Raw genomic sequence first — 18580 nt, forward strand, 5'->3', positions numbered from 1 at the left:
GATTGGCTGATAAAGCCCTTCAGAGAGGAAGTGAGGGTAGGCAGAGTACAAGTAGGCCCACAGAACACTGCTATTTAAAATAATTCAATGTTGCCACACTCATGGGGGATCTGCACACCACAACTGGAACACCCTTGAACAACTGCTCAGAGAATTTTGCAAATGCGGACAATGGTTTTTATACTGCGTATCTAAAACCCACCAGGTAAGCAGTATAACAACAATGCTGCATAAAATGATATGTTTTACTCCTGGGTGGATTAGATGGTTTACAGTACAAAGCCACAGTACAGAGAGGCATGATTAACCGTTATACACACATAGGCAGTGCAGTTAAAGGGATGTACGTTCCTTTTATTCCAGTACCTTTGTATAATAAAGTTAACAAAAATATTCAAATATTAAAAAAAAAAAAAAGCCAGCTGGCACTGCCAACTAATTCCTGTAGTAGTCTTAGAAATCCTAATCCTGTAGAATTTCCTTGTGAAATCGATGCGCACCAGAGTCAATGTATTGATAACTAATGCCAAGCGGGTCTGGTGATGCAGCTACCTGAGGTTTGTATTTTTATATCTTTTGCGGGTTTGTGTTTTGTTTCACAACTTTCCGGCTTTCATGTAGGAAGGGATCGAGCCACGCTGCGTGAGCCCTTCAAACCTCTTGTAGGTATAATTGAGGAAAACCCAGTCTTTGGATTTGTAGTCAGGTTCCGTTGTGTTTGGCACTAGAATTCAGAAACAAAAGTAAAGACAAAACAAAACAATTAAAAACAGCGCTGCTTCTGAGAGGACTGTTCACAGAGCACTGACATAAACAGCCCTGAACTCTTATTTGCCTAGTCAGCAGAAGTTCCTTGAAGAAATCCTGTTTCTAATCAGGTCAGTTGCCTTTTGCCAATAGTCTGAGAAGAATTATAATTTCAGCATATATCTCTGAAGCGTAAAAAGTTCTTTTTTTTATTTGTTTGGGATTTGGGGGTTTTTAGTATGTGTACACACCATAACAGACTCCCATACCTTGACAGGAACCTCTAACACACCCACAGGATATACAATTATGAAAAACATAACATTTAGGATGCTCCATGCACAACAAACACATGTATACATATCGTGTTATCCTCACAACAAACAGAAGAAAAAGATACATCCAAGTTCTCCCAAGAGAACTGCATATATTACTCTCCTAGGACTTCCTCCCTGCTCATAGCTTCAGCAAAGCTTGTACAGCCTCCTTTTATTTTATGAACAGCCCACATGGCTGGCTTGCTGCACATGGACATTCACTGCAGTGGGCTTCTATATTTAGCTCTCTGGTTACTACTCTTAGAGTTCTATAACAATATTTTCAACTCAAGATGCCAAACACACTGATACTAAAGTTTCTATTTAGGTATCTAGATGTACAGTAACATTTTCAGTGGGTCTGAAATGCCGAAACAAATACAAATGTACTTGGCATTATCCAAATATGGACTTAAACAGCTGAACATAGGCACTGGAGATTGATTGCTTTTGCATTAAAAGCACAAACTTCCTTGCCATGAAATAAAAGCCATCTCACAAAAAATCCCCAGCTTTTTGATAATTCTTATGGTTGTTAGCACATCTACACTTATCTGTCATCAATTAATCATCTTTATATATCTATCTTTAAGACACTAATAATTCACTGAAAACAGTGGGAGCTGTGAGAATTTGGCATGTCAGAGAATCAAGCCTTTTATGTATAAAAATTTCCTACTACTTGCCAATAGAAATTAACAATTAAATTTAAATGAATTGCAGAGCCACTCTGGTTCATAAATCACTATGTTAAATAATCATCTGTCTGAAAGTTTTTGCCCACAAATATGCGAACATTATGTTTGGCATAAGTTGGTTAGACAGACTGTATGGTAGAAAACTGTAGTTTTCTGTGCTCACTATATATGCAAACCATTTTTACTAATAGATTTAACTGTTAATATCTGTGAGCTTTTTTTTTTTCCTCCAAAGTTCTAAGGACGTAGAAGCTATGAGAGATCATAGATTTACATTTATATCTGAAAGAAAACTCTCTAGATCAAGTCTGTATATTACCCTGATTAAGGTATCAGAAAAATGAATATAAACAACAACAAAAGCATCTGTGGTGTATTCTGACATGTCATAGATAGAAATTTGGAATTTACAATGGCAGTCTCACCTGGCTGTAAAATATCAGATTCAGGAAATTCATCAAAGTTGGAAGTATCATCAATACTTTTGATTTCTATAGGGATTGCAGCTGGTCTTTCCCTGTAAATAGAAATAAATGCCAGAATAGTCAATACTAGGAAAAGATATATTAAGTTCCAGTTTTGTTTAACTTAGCTTTTTACAGTTACAACATCCCTTTAATTTAAAGCACAGAGGTTCCACCGAGTCCATCAGAGATGTATTGGACTCGCCTGTTTGCTGACATCATGGGGAGATTTATTGGTTTCCTATCTAGCATTACTATCTTCTTGGCAAACTTGGGGAAAACATAATTTTTCCCATTAACTGAAACAGCATTCCACACTTCTCTGCCACATAGCTATCACTACAATCTTGGTTGTTACCAAGAACAACTGTGGTTGCCTTCATTTCATAAACCCAGCCTACCCAGCCGAGCAGGATTTTACTTGCATTTGAAGCCATCAGATATGTTGCTTTACAATTCCAGTGCTCATCAGCCTAGACCTCATCCAAATACTTTTGACTCTAACTCTTATTTCTGACACTCAGTCACCAGTATTTCTCATCCAAAATAGGCTGGCTCTGACATGTTACTGCTTTATTAGCTCAACAATTAGGCAGCCCTTTAAGAAGTTTTAACGTGGCTTTCAAAGTTGCTTAAGTCATCTGTCCCACGAAAGCATTCAAACTGGAACACGGCCCTGTGGGAAAGTCATTAATTTACACCTGTAAACTTACTATGGTTGTAATTATTACAATTACAATTAAATCCACTTCTGGGTGGAACAGAGAAACCATTTTGCCAGGTTGCCAAATGTGGCATGAACAGATATGTTACTGCTCTTGCTGCTTATTAACGTCTCCCACGCTGAAAAGATAAGTTAAATGAGGCTTTCTGCACCAGAAGAAATGAGAACTACTAGAGCTGGACAATCACACGCCCACAGTATGGATTTTCATATAGAAAACTGCACTACTACTGAAAAAGGAGACTACCTCAAACCTTAGAGAGCTGAACAGTAGCTGTCATTTCAACTGAAAACATCCGTGGGGCCACCAAAGTCTGCTCTAAAGGTGTTACCACTTTGGGTACTTGCAGATGTAGCTCAGCACCTGCAGGCACAAGCTCAGGCTGGAACTGGTACGGCTGCCTCGGCCAGGACCTCTGCCCAGGCTTGGCCCAGCAGAATTTGGCCACAAAGGCTGCAACTCTGAGGTGAGTCAGTGCCTCTGCCCAGCACTTCTGTAGACATACCGGTTCACTCAGGTGTAGTATCTGCAGCATGCAGTAAAGACATGCCCTGTGTTTTCCTCCTACTTGCTGCCTCTCCATTCATCTATTTCCCCTACATTTTTGGAATAGAATTTGCTTTTCTTATGCTCCTATTACAAAAAAAGTCAATGACAGCAATTGCTGCAGAGCCCATTACTACTGGAGGAGGAGCTCTCTGCTGATATCAGAGCATACATCAGGAACAACACAGCCACCCTACGACAATTTCTTTACATCCTGGGCACTCTGGGGCAATCTGAGGCATCTAAAGGCAATTCAACTCTGATCAGATCTATGAATGCCATCAAGGCCTGGAAACGTTCGCTGTCACCCACCTACTGCCTGCCAGTAGCTGCCCTTCAAAATAAAAGATAAATTGGAAATAATTATCCTTGACATCATGGTACATGAAATTCTTGCTTTCATGGCTTTTATTCTCTCTATAAAATGTGTGTGTATATATATACATATACATACCTGATATGTCCCCAGTCCACTCCTTCAAAGAATGGATGACTTTTTATTTCCTCTACTCCATTACTACCAATTCTATTTTCTGAGTCAATACAAAACCTGAAAAAGTGGAAAAAATAAAGGGAATGTTACAATAAATGCAGATGGAAGCAACAGCAAATAAAACTGCTGTGGTATCCTGTATCAGGAATTTGAGGAAGTTCTTTCAAATTGTGCCACCACTTGGGGTAACATACAAGCAGCCCGCTGCATCTAGGAAAGAAGGGAAAAAGTAGAAGCAGAATATTATTGGAGTGCCAAAACAAAAAGCCATGATGACAGTAACTTACACCTTTTCTAAACTGTTGCATTGCCATCTTCAAAGTTTGTGAAAAGCTGCTGCAAGTTTTAGCCCTGTAAGATTAGTTTGGAATGGAGGCTTAAGTCCCTACCACTGAAAACTCCTCTGCATGTTCTCAACTATTTAAAACCCATGTTTCAAAGTCACAAATAGGAACAAACACACTTAGTGAAATAGGACTACTCTCTGATGTCACATTTTGAAACTACAGTAAGCTAGACACATTCAAAACATGCCATGTCCCTGTTCTCCCTGTCACCCCCTCTTCCCTCTCCTTAGACATTGAGGTGCTGGTAGTACAAAGACTCAAGGCCTATTTCTGATAAGGCCCAGCTGCATAACCTCGGCTCAGACTCCAGAAGAAATTGACAATTTATGAGAAGCACCTGTGAGAAAGTCCATAGAGTCAAGTAAGAAGAAAAAAGTGAAACTGGAGACAAAGACAGGATTGTTGAGATGGGGATTGTCAGCTGCTCAAGTAGGCAGGAAAAAAAACCATCAACAAGGAAAAGTATAAAATCTTAAAGAAACAAAATAGGGAGGTGGAAGTTCTCTGACAGCAACTCAGTGACATTGGGGATTTTTTTCAGGGAGCAGCAGAGGCTGACCCTTCTCCTCTGGACTGACGCCCACCTGGACTCATGCCTAGCTGGCTGAAAAAGACTCTGACGTATCTCATCAAGGAGATGACCATACCAATGCTTAGCCTAGGAGTTCATTAAATCCTAGATATCTTTTATATGTGTTAGCAAAGATAATTGCTTTATATTTTTACACTGTCCTTACAGTCTCTTTGAGGATGGCAAAAGGTGTCAACAGTGACAGAAAGAGGGAAGTTTACAATAACAGGAAAAAACCCATGTCAAACAAAAAGCTTGGTCTTGCCAAGTGTAGAGTCACCTGACGATCTCCTGGAAATGGGGAGTACTTGGTAGCACGGGGATGCGGGCCTCCTGTTGCTCTAAAAGTCAGCTGGCCTTTGTTAAATGAAATCCTGTTTGCCTAGATGAGCAAAGCCTCTGGCTGTTGATTTAGTTATCCTGAACTCATAATCTCTCCACACAGTCACATCATCCAGATTCACAAGGCATTTTTCACATCAATACAACGCAATACAAAAAAGGTCACCTTCTTGCTAGTTAGTGAAATTTTCAGCAGGTAATTTAGTACCATAGCAAGTTAGGCTATAAACTGTCTCCAATTATAGGCTGTTATGTTCTTTTACTTGTAGTTGAGTGTCACTTGGGAAAAAAACCTGCGTGTATTTCTACTGCAGCCCAGCCAGTTGGTTAATGCCAAGTACTAATAATAGACCTCAAACCTTGTAACAAGAGTTAGCCGGACCAGGTGTCTCAGGCTTTGTCTGAACTTGAGCTTATTTTAGTTTGGTTTTAACTGTATCCATAAAAGTAAAGAAACTTTAGCTTTGTCAACAACTTTCTTTAAGTTGAAATATATGTTGTCTAACTTGTCCAAGCTGTAATGGACAAAGTACTCAATGGCCAGGTATTTTTTGCCTGCTGTTATGACCTCATTTTAGTAAGTGGTCTGTAACTAAAGATGTTTTATCCTAATTTAAATCCTTCCATGTATGGAGAAAAACTAATAAATTCAAGTAGTCATTGTATAAGTAAACTCATGAGCAAGACATGTTAACAAATAAACTGCCTGAGATATCTAAACATGTCCCAAACACAGCCAAGACTGAGGAGGAAGAAATCCTCAGCAGCAACACTGTACTCTTTCCAGCAGAGAACTCAGGATGCTGACAACACGCAGAAGAGGTTAAGCAGAACACTAGAGAAACAGATGCTGAAAACATAATAAAACTGTTATACATGAACTTATTAATGAGGATTAACAATAATTAAATAACTTGAACTGTTAGTATCACTGTAACTGGATTAAGAATAACTGTTTGTTGGATGCTACTGGACCACTGCTTGGACTAATAATAAATTCTAGTTCTTAGCTGTGCCTATGAAGTATGTTCCCCTTTTTGCTTGTAAAAAAATTGTGTAAGCTTGTAATATTATCTCGGGGGGGGGGGGGGGGGGGGGGGGGAAGGATTAAAAATCAAAGCCAAAGACCACATCCCCCTGCAAAACCTCCCAGGGCAAGAGAGCATTTCTGCCTGACCTTGACACCAAAACCCCTTGCAAGAACTTCAGTGCAAACTGAATGGATTAAAAACTGTTAAAATTACAAATTTTGGAAAAAGCGAGTAAATCCAAACCATCCGAAGATTTCTGTTCAGTACATTAAATGCTGGCGAGTGATTATTTACTAGTTCTCTCTGAGAAGAGAAAAATTGTGTGTTAACTTTTGTTTTTCTTCTTTTTTTTCCCCCAGTCCATTCTGTTTCTCCTGATATCATGGTACAAATCAAGATCATTATAGCTTATTTCATCACATTAAACAAATGGCAAAGGGAAAAAGACTAAAAAAAAAATCTATCAAGGATGGTGACAGACAAGAAACCAACCTTCCCTCCAATCTAAGGCTTCCTTCATGCAGAATGGAAAGTTAACATAATGGAAGATGACTATGTCTGAGTGACTGGCCAGAAATGGGCTTTTGTTACTGACCTTAGAATTAAATCCTTTGCTTTCTCTGAAATGGGCACTTCTGGAGGAAATACCAATGTTTCTTTCCAGTTCATAACTTTCCTGTAAGTCTCTTGTGGCGTTTCTGAGCAGAAAGGTGGATACCCTGCACAAACAAATAGAAAAATTAACAAGCTTTCCCAGAAGAGGAAAGTGACCTGGGCCTCTGCTTTTGCCACCACGACTCCCAAATCTAACAAGTAGTACCAGCCAAAAGTTTTCTCTTTTGTAATGCAACATTAAAGGTGTTTTGTTACTTCTAAGTAATGAGACTGAACCTCAAAAACATTTAATAGTGAACAGTTATTCACTGAAACAACTGAGGCATCATCTCTTGCTGTCTTCTTGGAAAGGTGGGAGGACAAAGTTTTCTGGAAGCTGAATTTGGGGCTTACTTCAGGTAGAACTGAATAGAATTCTGGTACCTCCACTATGCAGGGGATCAGACTCAGTGAACTAACAGACCCTGTTACCTTTGAACCCTTTGAATGATTCTTAAGTTGGGGTCTTTAACATACCTATTAGCATTTCATACATAATCACTCCCAAAGACCACCAGTCACACAGCTTGTTGTACCCAGTTTGCATAAATACTTCTGGTGCAATATAGTCTGGGGTTCCAACAGTAGAATATGCCTGGAAAAAAAAGAATAAACTCTTTGAAAGATAAATACTACGTTTTTACACTTCGCAAAACCTCTTCCTGGGGATTCACACATAGGATCTCGTTATTTGGATAGACAAGAATGCTTTATTTGAGAATTCACAGTATCTAAAATCCCAAGAACATTATTCTTTTACATGAGTAAGCACAGAGAACCTTGAAAGTAAATAGAAACCATCCTCCTAAATGTGACAAAATCATAAAATATTCCCACTGCAATATCAGAAGGTCATCTTAGCTAAAGTTTCAGGTAGCCGCATTACTAAAATACGCAAGAAGTTCTGTTGCTGTTGTAGTTGGTTTTGGTTTTTGGGGGTGTTTTTTTTGTTGTTGTTGTTGTTGTTGTTTGTTTGTTTTTTTTTAAAAAGGGATAACCAGTGGTAGATTCCCACGTGTGACACTCTGATACACTAGCTGTTCCATGTATTACTTTGTCTTCATTGCAAAATTTATTTGAGCTCTTACTGGACCCAGGCTCTGTCTTTTTAACCTTTTAAATGTGCAGCCTAGGTGATTCTGACTAATGACTAAATCTTTGGCTATTTGGGAATTTCTCTTTACTGATGGAAAATTTTGCACAGGGCAGGGGGGAAATACCCCCAAACCAACAAAACCCCACAAAACCAAAAAAGGCCACCAAAACCAGTTTTGCCAGAAAAACCTTTACTTTCATTTGTCTGACCAGAAACAAAAGACTTCATTTCATTGGACAGAACCAAAGTTTTGAACCAATAGAAAACCAAGAATATGGCTCCTTTTCAAATAGTGTTGATATAAGTGTCGTTTTGGCCTTTTATTCTCTCTGTTGGACTGTCTCGTGATTCATATAGCTTCACCCCACAGTTCTGCCACATCAGTATTTACTGACCTGGAGATATAGTCTTTTCAGGAATCTAACTCCAAGTGGGAGTAAGGGTGTGAAATATAGCCCCTGAGGTGGCATGATTGCAATGTAATCTCATTGTGTCTCATAAGGAAAGAAAAAACAACCCAAAAGCTTTTTGGGAATACTGCAGCATACCACTTTTTAAACAGAGTGTGCAAATAAAAAGTTCCAAAATTTGAAAACTGAGGTTTTTACAACTGCTATTTGGTGAAAATCAGGAGCAGGGCTGAAATTCTGAAATCCCATGGCTGACAGATACTTTCCTTTGATTCAGTTAATGCCACAGCTCCCTTTATTACTTGACCACTCTTCATTATAAACCCAGGCTGCAGCACTCCAGTGCCAATACACTCCACTGCCTTTCCATCATACTCCCATTCAGCGGAAGGGAAAAGAAGTTTTCCCCACAATTCTCTGAAAAAGAACCACAAAGCTACGCACCTTCTTGCGACACTGAACTGCAGGAATTAAACCCAGGAGTTCACACACAGTGTCAATACCAGCTCAGTCTAGGAGACAATCTCAAGATACTCAAGAAAACAGACAGACAAAGCAACCCTGATCTCTGAGCTATTCCACAACTGGAATCACTAAACCACCTTCTTTTGAGTTATCTGCAATTTTAGGAGCTTGAAGAGAGTGACATCTGTGATGGATGAGGACCTTTCAGATTTTAAAAACCAGTAGCATTAATGCTGAGTTTTTATTTAATGTTTTCTGTAAATAGTTTAAAAGAAAAATAAATTATGTATAATTTCATTAACTCACCAGCTGTCGCCTGTTCTTCTTCCATGTTTCTGCTTTCCTCTTTGAGTTCATATTCTGAAATGCTAATTTACAAAATAGTTATTAGATAATAAATACATTTGTGAGAATTAAAAGAAAAGATTGATAACATTCTGTTTTGAAAGAATAACTATTTTGTATCTTTAGAATGCTTTAGTCTAGAAACAAATATTTAATTATAACTGGAGATGGGAAAATGAAAATGAATAACTAGTGTCCAATTTGCAGCTGAAACTCATGCAAGTAGGACACATGATCAGCAATTCTAATTTAGAACTTGCTAAAAGTTTTACAGATTGATCTGAGATCAGCAGCACTTATTGTTGCAGCTGGCAACGTATATACAGATACGGGCGATGTTTTTTCAAGCAACAAGAAGAATCCAAGAAGAACTGCAGAGGAATTTTACTTTTGTAGAATAAAACACTAATGAGGATGTGTCACCAAGGCATGCTGATGAACAACTTTACTCTTATGAAAAGCTGCATGAGATTATCACTGACTTCAGAAAGTTGGCACATGAAACCAATGTCCCTTCTGCAAGAGTGTTTCTGTAACTTCGCTAACATTGTTATGAAAAATACATTAAAATACAGACACATTACATTATGTGTATGTGTATCTGCATACAAATGTGCAAAAATACATTATCACTGCAGAAATCATAATTTCTTTCCTGTGAAATGCTTCCATGTCCCAGGGAACATGCATTTCCAGTTTTCCAATTAAATGCAATCAGCCTGACCAATCTTGTTTATCCCAGCAGAAATAAATTATGATGTGGCAAAGCTGCAACTCAAAACTATTTAAATGTTTAACTAGGACACCTTATACTTACAGAAGTCACTTGGTGGGTTGTGTGTAAGGTTCCTGTAGAACTCTGTTCTGTGAGCTTTCTTTAAACCTGTGCATAGCCCAAAATCAGACAGTTTTACATGACCCTAAAAAAAATCAGAGAAGATGAAAACATACTTTATAAAGGTAGTGCTCAAAAAAGAAAGTTTTAATAACTGCTCGTGCCTTCTTAGGCCATGATGGACTAGCACAGGATTACCTAATTCAGGACAAGTAGGCAAATAATGACTGAATCTTGGTGTACCTTGAGAGTGTTTTCTCTCCAACAGGTTATTGCCCCTGGGAATGGTTAAACCTACAATTCTGCAACAGCTGAGGGCAGCTGGTTTGCCTGTTCTTATTTTGAACTGGGTAACACAGACTGAGAAAGCCTCCAGGACAAAATTATTTTGTTTTGCTTTGATGGTAACCAGGCTTTAATCAGGTTTCCAGACATCAATGCTAGATAGTCTAAAGACTTGGGTATGATGCTTACTGGGTCCATTTCATGGCTCCCTATAGTCAGTCTTAACAGACAGAGTGTTTCCGCTGGTGAGCAGGTAATAAAACAAATGAGGTAACTGTAGGAATTGAACTGATTATTTAACACTGCCTGAATAGTTCATGCTTTCATTTGTCTTGGAGTAACTAAGTGTATGTTTTTAATGTGTATGAATACGAGCACCTGGACACCCTTCTCACTTAAAAGGCTAGCCTTAAAAGGGTTAAAAGGCTTTCCAACAAAAAACAAGGGCAGTTTCGCTTTAAGTATATTGGTCCAGCTAGTTTAAATCACTGGTGCAGCCCTACTGGTTCCCACCAATTAGCACCACTATAAATGGTATTATCTGCAGAATGAGTTGTTTAAAGCAGAGGCAGTTTAACATGCACATTACATGCCTTAGCATCCAGCAGAAGGTTATCTGGTTTAATATCTCTGTGGATGAATCCCAGCTGGTGAATAGCATCTATGGCCAACACAGTTTCAGAAATGTAAAACTGTGTCTCCTCTTCTGATAAGGTGTCTTTCTTCATTAGTAAGGTCATCATGTCACCTAATCAAAGAGAAGAAAATACAGCTCAGAAATCAGAACATTTTAACCACCAGACTAATTCTCTGTGAAACCCCAGTAGAATCCAAATTTAACCTTGTAACTCGCCTTACAGCTACTAATTATAAAACTATTACTGCAGGGACCTACAAACCCAACATACTTTTTTAGTAAACTGGATGTAAACTGTTGAAAATCCTAATAGGAACTTTAATTGTATAGTCCAGGAAGATATCGTGAATTTTAACACATAATACATGTATCGCACAAATAAACTGTTTAAACAAGAGCTTTTTTGTTGTTGTTTTTACTGTTAATAGCTTCAGCAGTAAAAATCAGAACATTGGATTAGAATAATTATTTAATCCAAGCCTATTTTGACACCCCTTCATAACCCTTCTCCTTCCCCTAAAAGTCAGGAATGGTTAGATTACTGGGACTTCATTTAAAACAATGTTAAAATTTTTATTATCACAAGTTACAGAGCGTGCATGTTTCTAACATTTTATGAAGCTGACAACAAAAGCTAAGGAAGAAGTACTTGTATCACCTAACACTACAACATGCAGCTTACCTCCAGGTAAGAACTCCATGATCAGGTAAAGATTTCTTTTATCCTGAAAGCTGTAAAACATTTTCACTACCCAGGCTCCATCCGCTTCCACCAAAATATCTCTTTCTGCTCGGATATGGGCCACCTAAATTTTTAAAAAATTACTATTATTAAAGGACAATTTAAATATTTCAACAAGCAACACCATATTATATTCCTAGTCCTACAATATATTTTCATGATCTTTAGCAAAGAAACTATTTTTCATGCTCTTTTAATACTCATATTTTTCATAAGTTTTTACTAGATCCTACAAAGTCCTCACAAAATACCCACCAGAAACCCACAGAAGTCAACTCAATGTTGAAAATAACCATTCACACAACTTTGCAGAAGCAATCTCTAGAAACACAAAGCATAGCTTGTTAAGCTGGTTTTGTTTGTTGGAACTAATGAAGCTGGTGGAAAAGTGCAATTCCCTTCTTTACTATGCTCTAAAATGAAATAGGAACATTCCAAAACATTACAGAGCTGATCATCACAGAGCTTTATATGGTAGTGTCCCTACTGCAAGCTCAGACAAAAATTTATCGTGCAACTCAAGGTGCAAATACTGACAAAATTATTGGAAAAGGCCAGAGCTGGTCTTAAAAGAATGTAAGAACCAAGATGTAAAATGGTAGATGCATTGATTACTGTCAGAAGTTACCAGATTTCTCATATATGTATACAAAGAAACAAAGAGCTAATAGCTACTTCTATACAGATATCTCACTGTTTAAACTTGGCAAGATAAGCCTCGTGAATCTTCTCTAGCAAGGGTCACACAGCGTCTAAATGAATTACTTCCTGCAAAACCCGATTCCTTCATCACTGTGAAGAGAGAAATGTCTGGCTTACAGTGAACTACTGTCTGGTTCCCAAACCCACATTGTACACACTGCTGATGGTGCATGAACCTCTTCCAGATGGTACATGGAGACTGTTCCTACACGCATACGTGGCAAACCTTACTTGAACTGCATGGCAAGTGCCTTGGCCAAGTGGGAAAAGAGCTAGGATGAGTTTTAGCCCTTACAGATGATGGCAGGTAGCAATGAGCTCAGTGGCTAGTATTAGAGCAGTGCAAAAATGGTCAGGGTCTTGGGCTATTTAAGGGGGGGAAAGGGAAGAGAAGATGGAGCCATTGCTCCAAGTGATGTGCATGAAGCTGGCCCAGAATGGATATGGCCACCACTGCTGCTGATGTTGGTCCTGGGCAAGTGAGTTTGGGAATATCTGACCTTGCTCAGGATATTCCAGTCCCAGCTGAGGCTTTGAAAAACATATGGAGAGCTGCTACCCCATGAATTCACTGCAAACTAAGAATGATGGAGATTGGAGGAGGGGTGTGTGTTTCACTAGAATGTACCCTCATCCTGAAGGAAAATGAAAGACACATGCATGGAAAAATACTTCTTGACAGCTGTAAGGTTTTCATTATTCATACAACAGAAAGCAACTTCTGGAGAGAAAATATGTACCACTATTCCAGCTTCAAGGACTATTTCCAATAAGCAGCAGTCTTCTGCATCCCATCTCCAGTTCAACTGGCCAGAAGCATCTTTACATGTATGTGTTCTTTTCACAGGGTTTCACAGGGCAATGAGTTCCCTCTCTGTAGTAGGCACTTGAACATTGATTCACCTAGCTCTATCTATTCTCATTAGAAAATATTTCTTTCCACCCTCCACTCCTCAATGTAGCTATAAAATATAATATTAAAACCTTGCTTAAAAAACAGCCAGAATATCTTCCAGTGCTATCAGGCTTGGGGGTTGGGGGGGGTGGGGTGTGAAAATCTTAATTTTCTTGTATGTGTGTCCTGTGTTGCTTTCCATTGAACTAACCAGGCAATGAAAATTACAGCAGATAAACACTCTCCAGGGAAGAATACCATCCCAAACTAAATGGAGAGTGTGAGCTCAGCCTCTTTGCCACATCATGTTATGAAATTGCGGCAGGGATTCAACCAGAGGGCCACATGCATCCTGGCTGCTGTGCAGAACATGCTGCTCCTCTGGTTCCCTATATTCAGGGCATGGGCTTGAGAAGACAAAAAGTCTGTGCCAGGAAAAAAAATGAAGTACAAGTACCACTGCAGGGAAATGTAATACAAGAGCAAATGATGGGTAAGGTTTGGACTGGTTAGGAGAAGTCCTCTTTTATCTGCCCTTTTGCTTGAGACATCCACACTCAATTTCTTTGCTTTGTGGTGCTAAAGTACTTGCTGTGTTCTACCAAGAATTTGCAGTGAATTGCTAACTAAAAAGTAAAAGCAAAACCAAAACTAAACTAACAAAACCAAAGCAAAACAAAACAAGACCCAACTAAAAAGCAAAACAAAGGAAAACAAAGCCAATGAACAATGTGACATCTGTTAGTATCTAACCATCAAAAGAAAACAAATACTCTCAGTATTTACTTTGGCACAGTATTACTTTTCAAAAAGCATTTTCCTTGAAATGCACTTTTACAGATTAAGTGCTATAAGGTCTGCATTGATAAACGAAGGGAGGGGAAAAAAAAAAAGTCCTTGTCACTATTCCAAATTGGTTGTAAATAAAACATTTTTGAAAATCCTGTTTACGTGGCCTTATTTCCTAACTTCTACTTATTCTTTTGTATGGTGGTAGCAACTCCATAGATGCTTTGGATTGCTATACCATTACTGGGGCTTTCGAAGTGGAAAATATGACCAAATAGTATCTGCCACAAAGAACTTTGGCAACATTCTAGACAGCATAAGTTTGAAATCTAGGGGACTTATACAACACAAACCTGCTCTTTCTCTAGCATATCAGCTTTTCTTAGTATCTTCATTGCATAAATATGACCCGTATCCTTCTTCTGAACAAGGCGTACCTATAATGAGAAATATAACCCAATCAATCTTCTCTACCTCAGAAACTAGACCCCAGTGTCGAATCTACCAGAAGGCTCAAAATTGCTGGACATGGAAAAGTTCTTTTGTTAAACATTTAAAAACGCATGGAAAAAAGAAATATTTCTACACAGTGTATAACACTAACACTAGTGACGAACAGACAATTTGAAGTAGTTATTGTTTTAGGAAAAGTTAGCAGGCACAGTAAATTCCAGGTAGCCATGAGATTGCGTATGCTACAATTCAAGAGCAGATACAACTGTGATATGACACAGGGCAGGGAGGATGTTTACAGAGAGGAGCTGTGCCACTGCAAATCTATCATTTCAGGGGGCCACATGGGCAACATCAGTTTGGGCCAGTTTGGGAAGCTGTGGGAAACTAAGGGCCTTTCCAGGAGCCTTGAGAAATCATTGCACGTAATTCATTACTGGACTTATTACACTTGCACAATTACTCAAATAGCTATTCTTCCGCAATAAAACCCCCCAACTGTAACTTTTTATTCTGCAACTAAAATGTTTCATTTTAATGTTGAATCAAATTTTAACATCCTGTTCAAGCAAGAATGCCACAAACCTCCCCAAACGCTCCTCTTCCTATAACTTTCAAAGATTCAAAGTCATCCAAGCCAAGTCTAGTCCTTTTCAGTCGCAGAAACTCTGTTTCTTTGCGAGCATGTTGTGACCTGCGCAGTTTTTTCTAAGGAGACATATAAACAGAAATTTATAAGTCATTTGACAGTAAAAAATCAAGATATACAATCTCCCTTCCTGTGAAGTATTCTCTCTCCCATTAGGATTACAGAGAAAATGTAAAAGGAGAAGTCTTTCTGCATTTCTCAAAGTACCATCCATGAGCACTGTCTTCTATATAGAGACCTCAGGCCCATTTTCACTTTTTTGGAGGGGTTGTTTTGTTTTTTGTATTACTTGGATATAAAGAAACAGTAATAAAAAATAATGAAGAGAAAAAAAAAATCATATTGGTTCAAACAAAGTACATCAGTCCAAAGACCAAAGTCACTAGCTGAGGCAAGGACTCTTGTTTTGGGGCATTACAAAGGACCAATAAAAACTGAAACTTGCACCCCACTGAAAAGTGATGAGAGGCAACAAGGACCCTAACAGGCAGCAGAGATCCAACTCACACTATCTATAGCAAAATCCATTTCATTTATGGCAGGTAAACATCACATTTGAAAGAAAAATAGGTCCAAATCCTGTCATATATTTTGTTCTATAGAAATGTCAATGGGATTCACTCTGAGAGAAGACAAACACCAAGCTATGCTCCCAAAGTTGCCGAGAAGATCTCAGAGACTGCTAACCAGATCCATCAATCAGGCACCTGCCAGATTTTGTACTAGGATGGCAGCATCATTTAAAACCACAAGATGGCATTACGCACCCACACTCGCTTTTCCCTCTTCCCAGAAGCTACTGCAGCCACACAAACACAGAAACAACTGAGGCACTGTTCCTACTTATTTCCCTGCCTATTCTGAAGGCAGTACAGGCAGCCATGGATGATGGACCTCAGAAAAGCAACTTATTGACCAAAGTTCTGAGAGATACCAACCAGACAGAGATTCCTCCTCATCCGTATCCAAATGGAGCAAGCATGTGCCCAGTTTATTGTTTCAATCAAGAAAAAATGGTTCAGCATTTTGCTTTCTACTCACTTCTTCTAAGCGCATCTCACCTTTTTTATTTGCTAAATACAATGGCAAACAATTTTAATCTTTGAAAAGCATGCTATACACTTGCTGCAGCCATATGTCTCATAAGACATTTGTCAGGAATTGGAACATGCTGCCCAGGGAAGTGGTTGAGACACCATCCCTGGAGGTACTCAAAAAGCACATAGACAAGGCACTTCATTACATGGTTTAGTGGGCATAGCTGATGGTTGGACTCAATGATCTTGAAGGTCTTTTCCAACCTAAACGATTCTATGATTCTATAAGGACTAAGGGTGGCATGAAAAGCCTTAGCTATTGCATGTATCATTCAAGCATATTCACACCTCCCCTAACAAACAACTTATTTACAGGGGCAACATTCATTTACAAAATAAAACTTAATTAGCTAATGTTTCTGTAATGCCAATTTGAAGTAGTGTGACAAAAGCAAAGCAGTCTTTTCAAAGGTTACTTAAGTAGTATTTACCTCCTCATCTGCAAGGCCTTCCTCTTCCATAGCCACTTCTAGCTTCTTCTGCCTGCAAAGTGGAGAAACAGGAGATTGCTTTTTTTATTATTTATTAAAAACAAACATAATGATACAGCAAGACAATGCCTTTACTTCACATATTCCAGACACGAAAGAATTTGCCTCAAATGGAAATTTGAAGACTTACTGCCCACTCCATCCATCTACTCATTTGTGACCAAAGCTGTTGAAAATGTATAAGCAAACTTAAGCACATATTTATGTATTTGCAGAATTAGGCATTAAAAGTCCAAACATATAATCATTCTGATGATTTATATTTCTTCATATAATCTTGTTGAAGTAAGGCTGTTTTTATAAATTAGGATTATGAATCAGAATAAACAAGTCTTTTTCACCATTTCTGTTTCAGCTCTACCTCCAATGCCTCAGCCAGCTCCAGCTTTCACTCCCATCCCAGCCTTGCTGACCTCTCTCTGGTCACACACCTGGTCCTACTCCCCTTACTCTTGGGCCAACTAACTCTACCCCCCAGATTCATCATCATCTCCTCCCAGTGTCCTGTCTGGGCCAGGGCTCACGGTTCCAGAAGCTACTTCAGCTGGTGCCATGCCAGGCTGGGAGGGTCTGAGCAGGGAGTGAAGCCTGGGAGTACCCCAGAGATGGCAGGGGGTCAGCACTTGGCAATGTTGTCTATTGGACCCCTCTTCTTCCACCCACGGGATGCTTCTTTATGACTGTCAGGGTGCAGCTTTCAGACAACTGGTTACCCGCTAGCAGCAGCCAAGAGTTTGAAGGCTGGGTGCCAGGCTGCTAGTATCTTTCTGCACTTTGGGAAATACAGCAGGATCCCCTAAATTAAAGGCCCTCAGTAGACAGTCTATTCTCCTAACTAGAAGCAACTCAATTACATGGGATAATGACTAAATATGAAGAGAGAAACCCTGCTGCTTGGCTGAAAACCCCTCAATTAAAAACATATTACCAGGGGAATGATAATTTCACATGCTGATGACAATCTGAAACACAAAATTCATTATAATCAAATGCTTGGTGCTTTGACACTTAATTCAAGTAGCACTTCACCACATCAGAGGCAGAATGGGCAATGACAAGAGAAGTTAAAGTGAAGATGACCAACACATGGAGTACCAGTCAACACCACCCAAGAAAAATTTAGAGGTGGGTATTACATTATCCCCCAAATTCTTCCTGCCCACCCAAGAGCCACCAACCCTATGCTCTTTACTGTCCCTTATTTTCACACCAGGCCACCCCCAGCTCTCTGCTTCCTTTCCTTTCCCCATCACCCTGTCAAACACCTTTCTTGTCAGTCCTATACACTCCCTTCTGCAGGGTTTATGAGTCTTGGCATAAGCTCCATGCTGCAGAGCATGAATAGATGCCACGAACCACTGCCTGACAGAAAACCAAGTTACCACCCATCAACAGCTCTGCAGCATCTACCTCTGTAGAGTTTATTCCCTGTGGCACATACAGAGGAATTAGACATCACCAATCCCACATGCAGAAGTAGAAACCTCACACATGCTGCAAAATAAGACCCTGCACAGAGTGGTTTCCGCAAAGTGGTAATAATCTGATGAGGAGGTAAATTGTATGAGAACATCGGAAGTGGAGGTCCTTGGTCACTCAGTGACTGCTTGGTGCAGTAGCAGGGGATGTTCACAGGTCTACCAGCACAGCCAGCAGCTGAAAGGTAGCCTGTGCCCTTCAGGGATTAGCTCCTTGGCTACCAAGTACAGAGAGAAAAAATTCTGAGAACTGCTCCATGCATGGGGATCAAAATG

The 18580-nt window shown here is 39.3% G+C and overlaps 1 protein-coding gene across 2 annotated transcripts in view; it reads right to left on the reverse strand.

The window, feature by feature from the left end:
* Positions 1 to 328: 328 nt before the first annotated feature.
* STK38L (serine/threonine kinase 38 like) overlaps positions 329 to 18580 on the reverse strand; it is a 47748-nt gene continuing 29496 nt past the window's right edge. For both annotated transcript variants that reach the window (XM_075051923.1, XM_075051924.1), the window contains exons 3-14: positions 16767 to 16818; positions 15175 to 15297; positions 14490 to 14573; positions 11691 to 11814; positions 10965 to 11119; positions 10069 to 10171; positions 9213 to 9274; positions 7413 to 7530; positions 6877 to 7000; positions 3952 to 4047; positions 2188 to 2279; positions 329 to 724 (exon numbers count right to left, since the gene is read on the reverse strand). In XM_075051923.1, the coding sequence (XP_074908024.1) occupies positions 597 to 724; positions 2188 to 2279; positions 3952 to 4047; positions 6877 to 7000; positions 7413 to 7530; positions 9213 to 9274; positions 10069 to 10171; positions 10965 to 11119; positions 11691 to 11814; positions 14490 to 14573; positions 15175 to 15297; positions 16767 to 16818 (1261 nt within the window). In that variant the 3' untranslated portion in view covers positions 329 to 596. The remainder of the gene's footprint in view (positions 725 to 2187; positions 2280 to 3951; positions 4048 to 6876; positions 7001 to 7412; positions 7531 to 9212; positions 9275 to 10068; positions 10172 to 10964; positions 11120 to 11690; positions 11815 to 14489; positions 14574 to 15174; positions 15298 to 16766; positions 16819 to 18580) is intronic.

This window comes from Buteo buteo, chromosome 19 (genome assembly GCF_964188355.1).
Source record: "Buteo buteo chromosome 19, bButBut1.hap1.1, whole genome shotgun sequence".
In the NCBI taxonomy this organism is placed as follows: domain Eukaryota; kingdom Metazoa; phylum Chordata; class Aves; order Accipitriformes; family Accipitridae; genus Buteo; species Buteo buteo.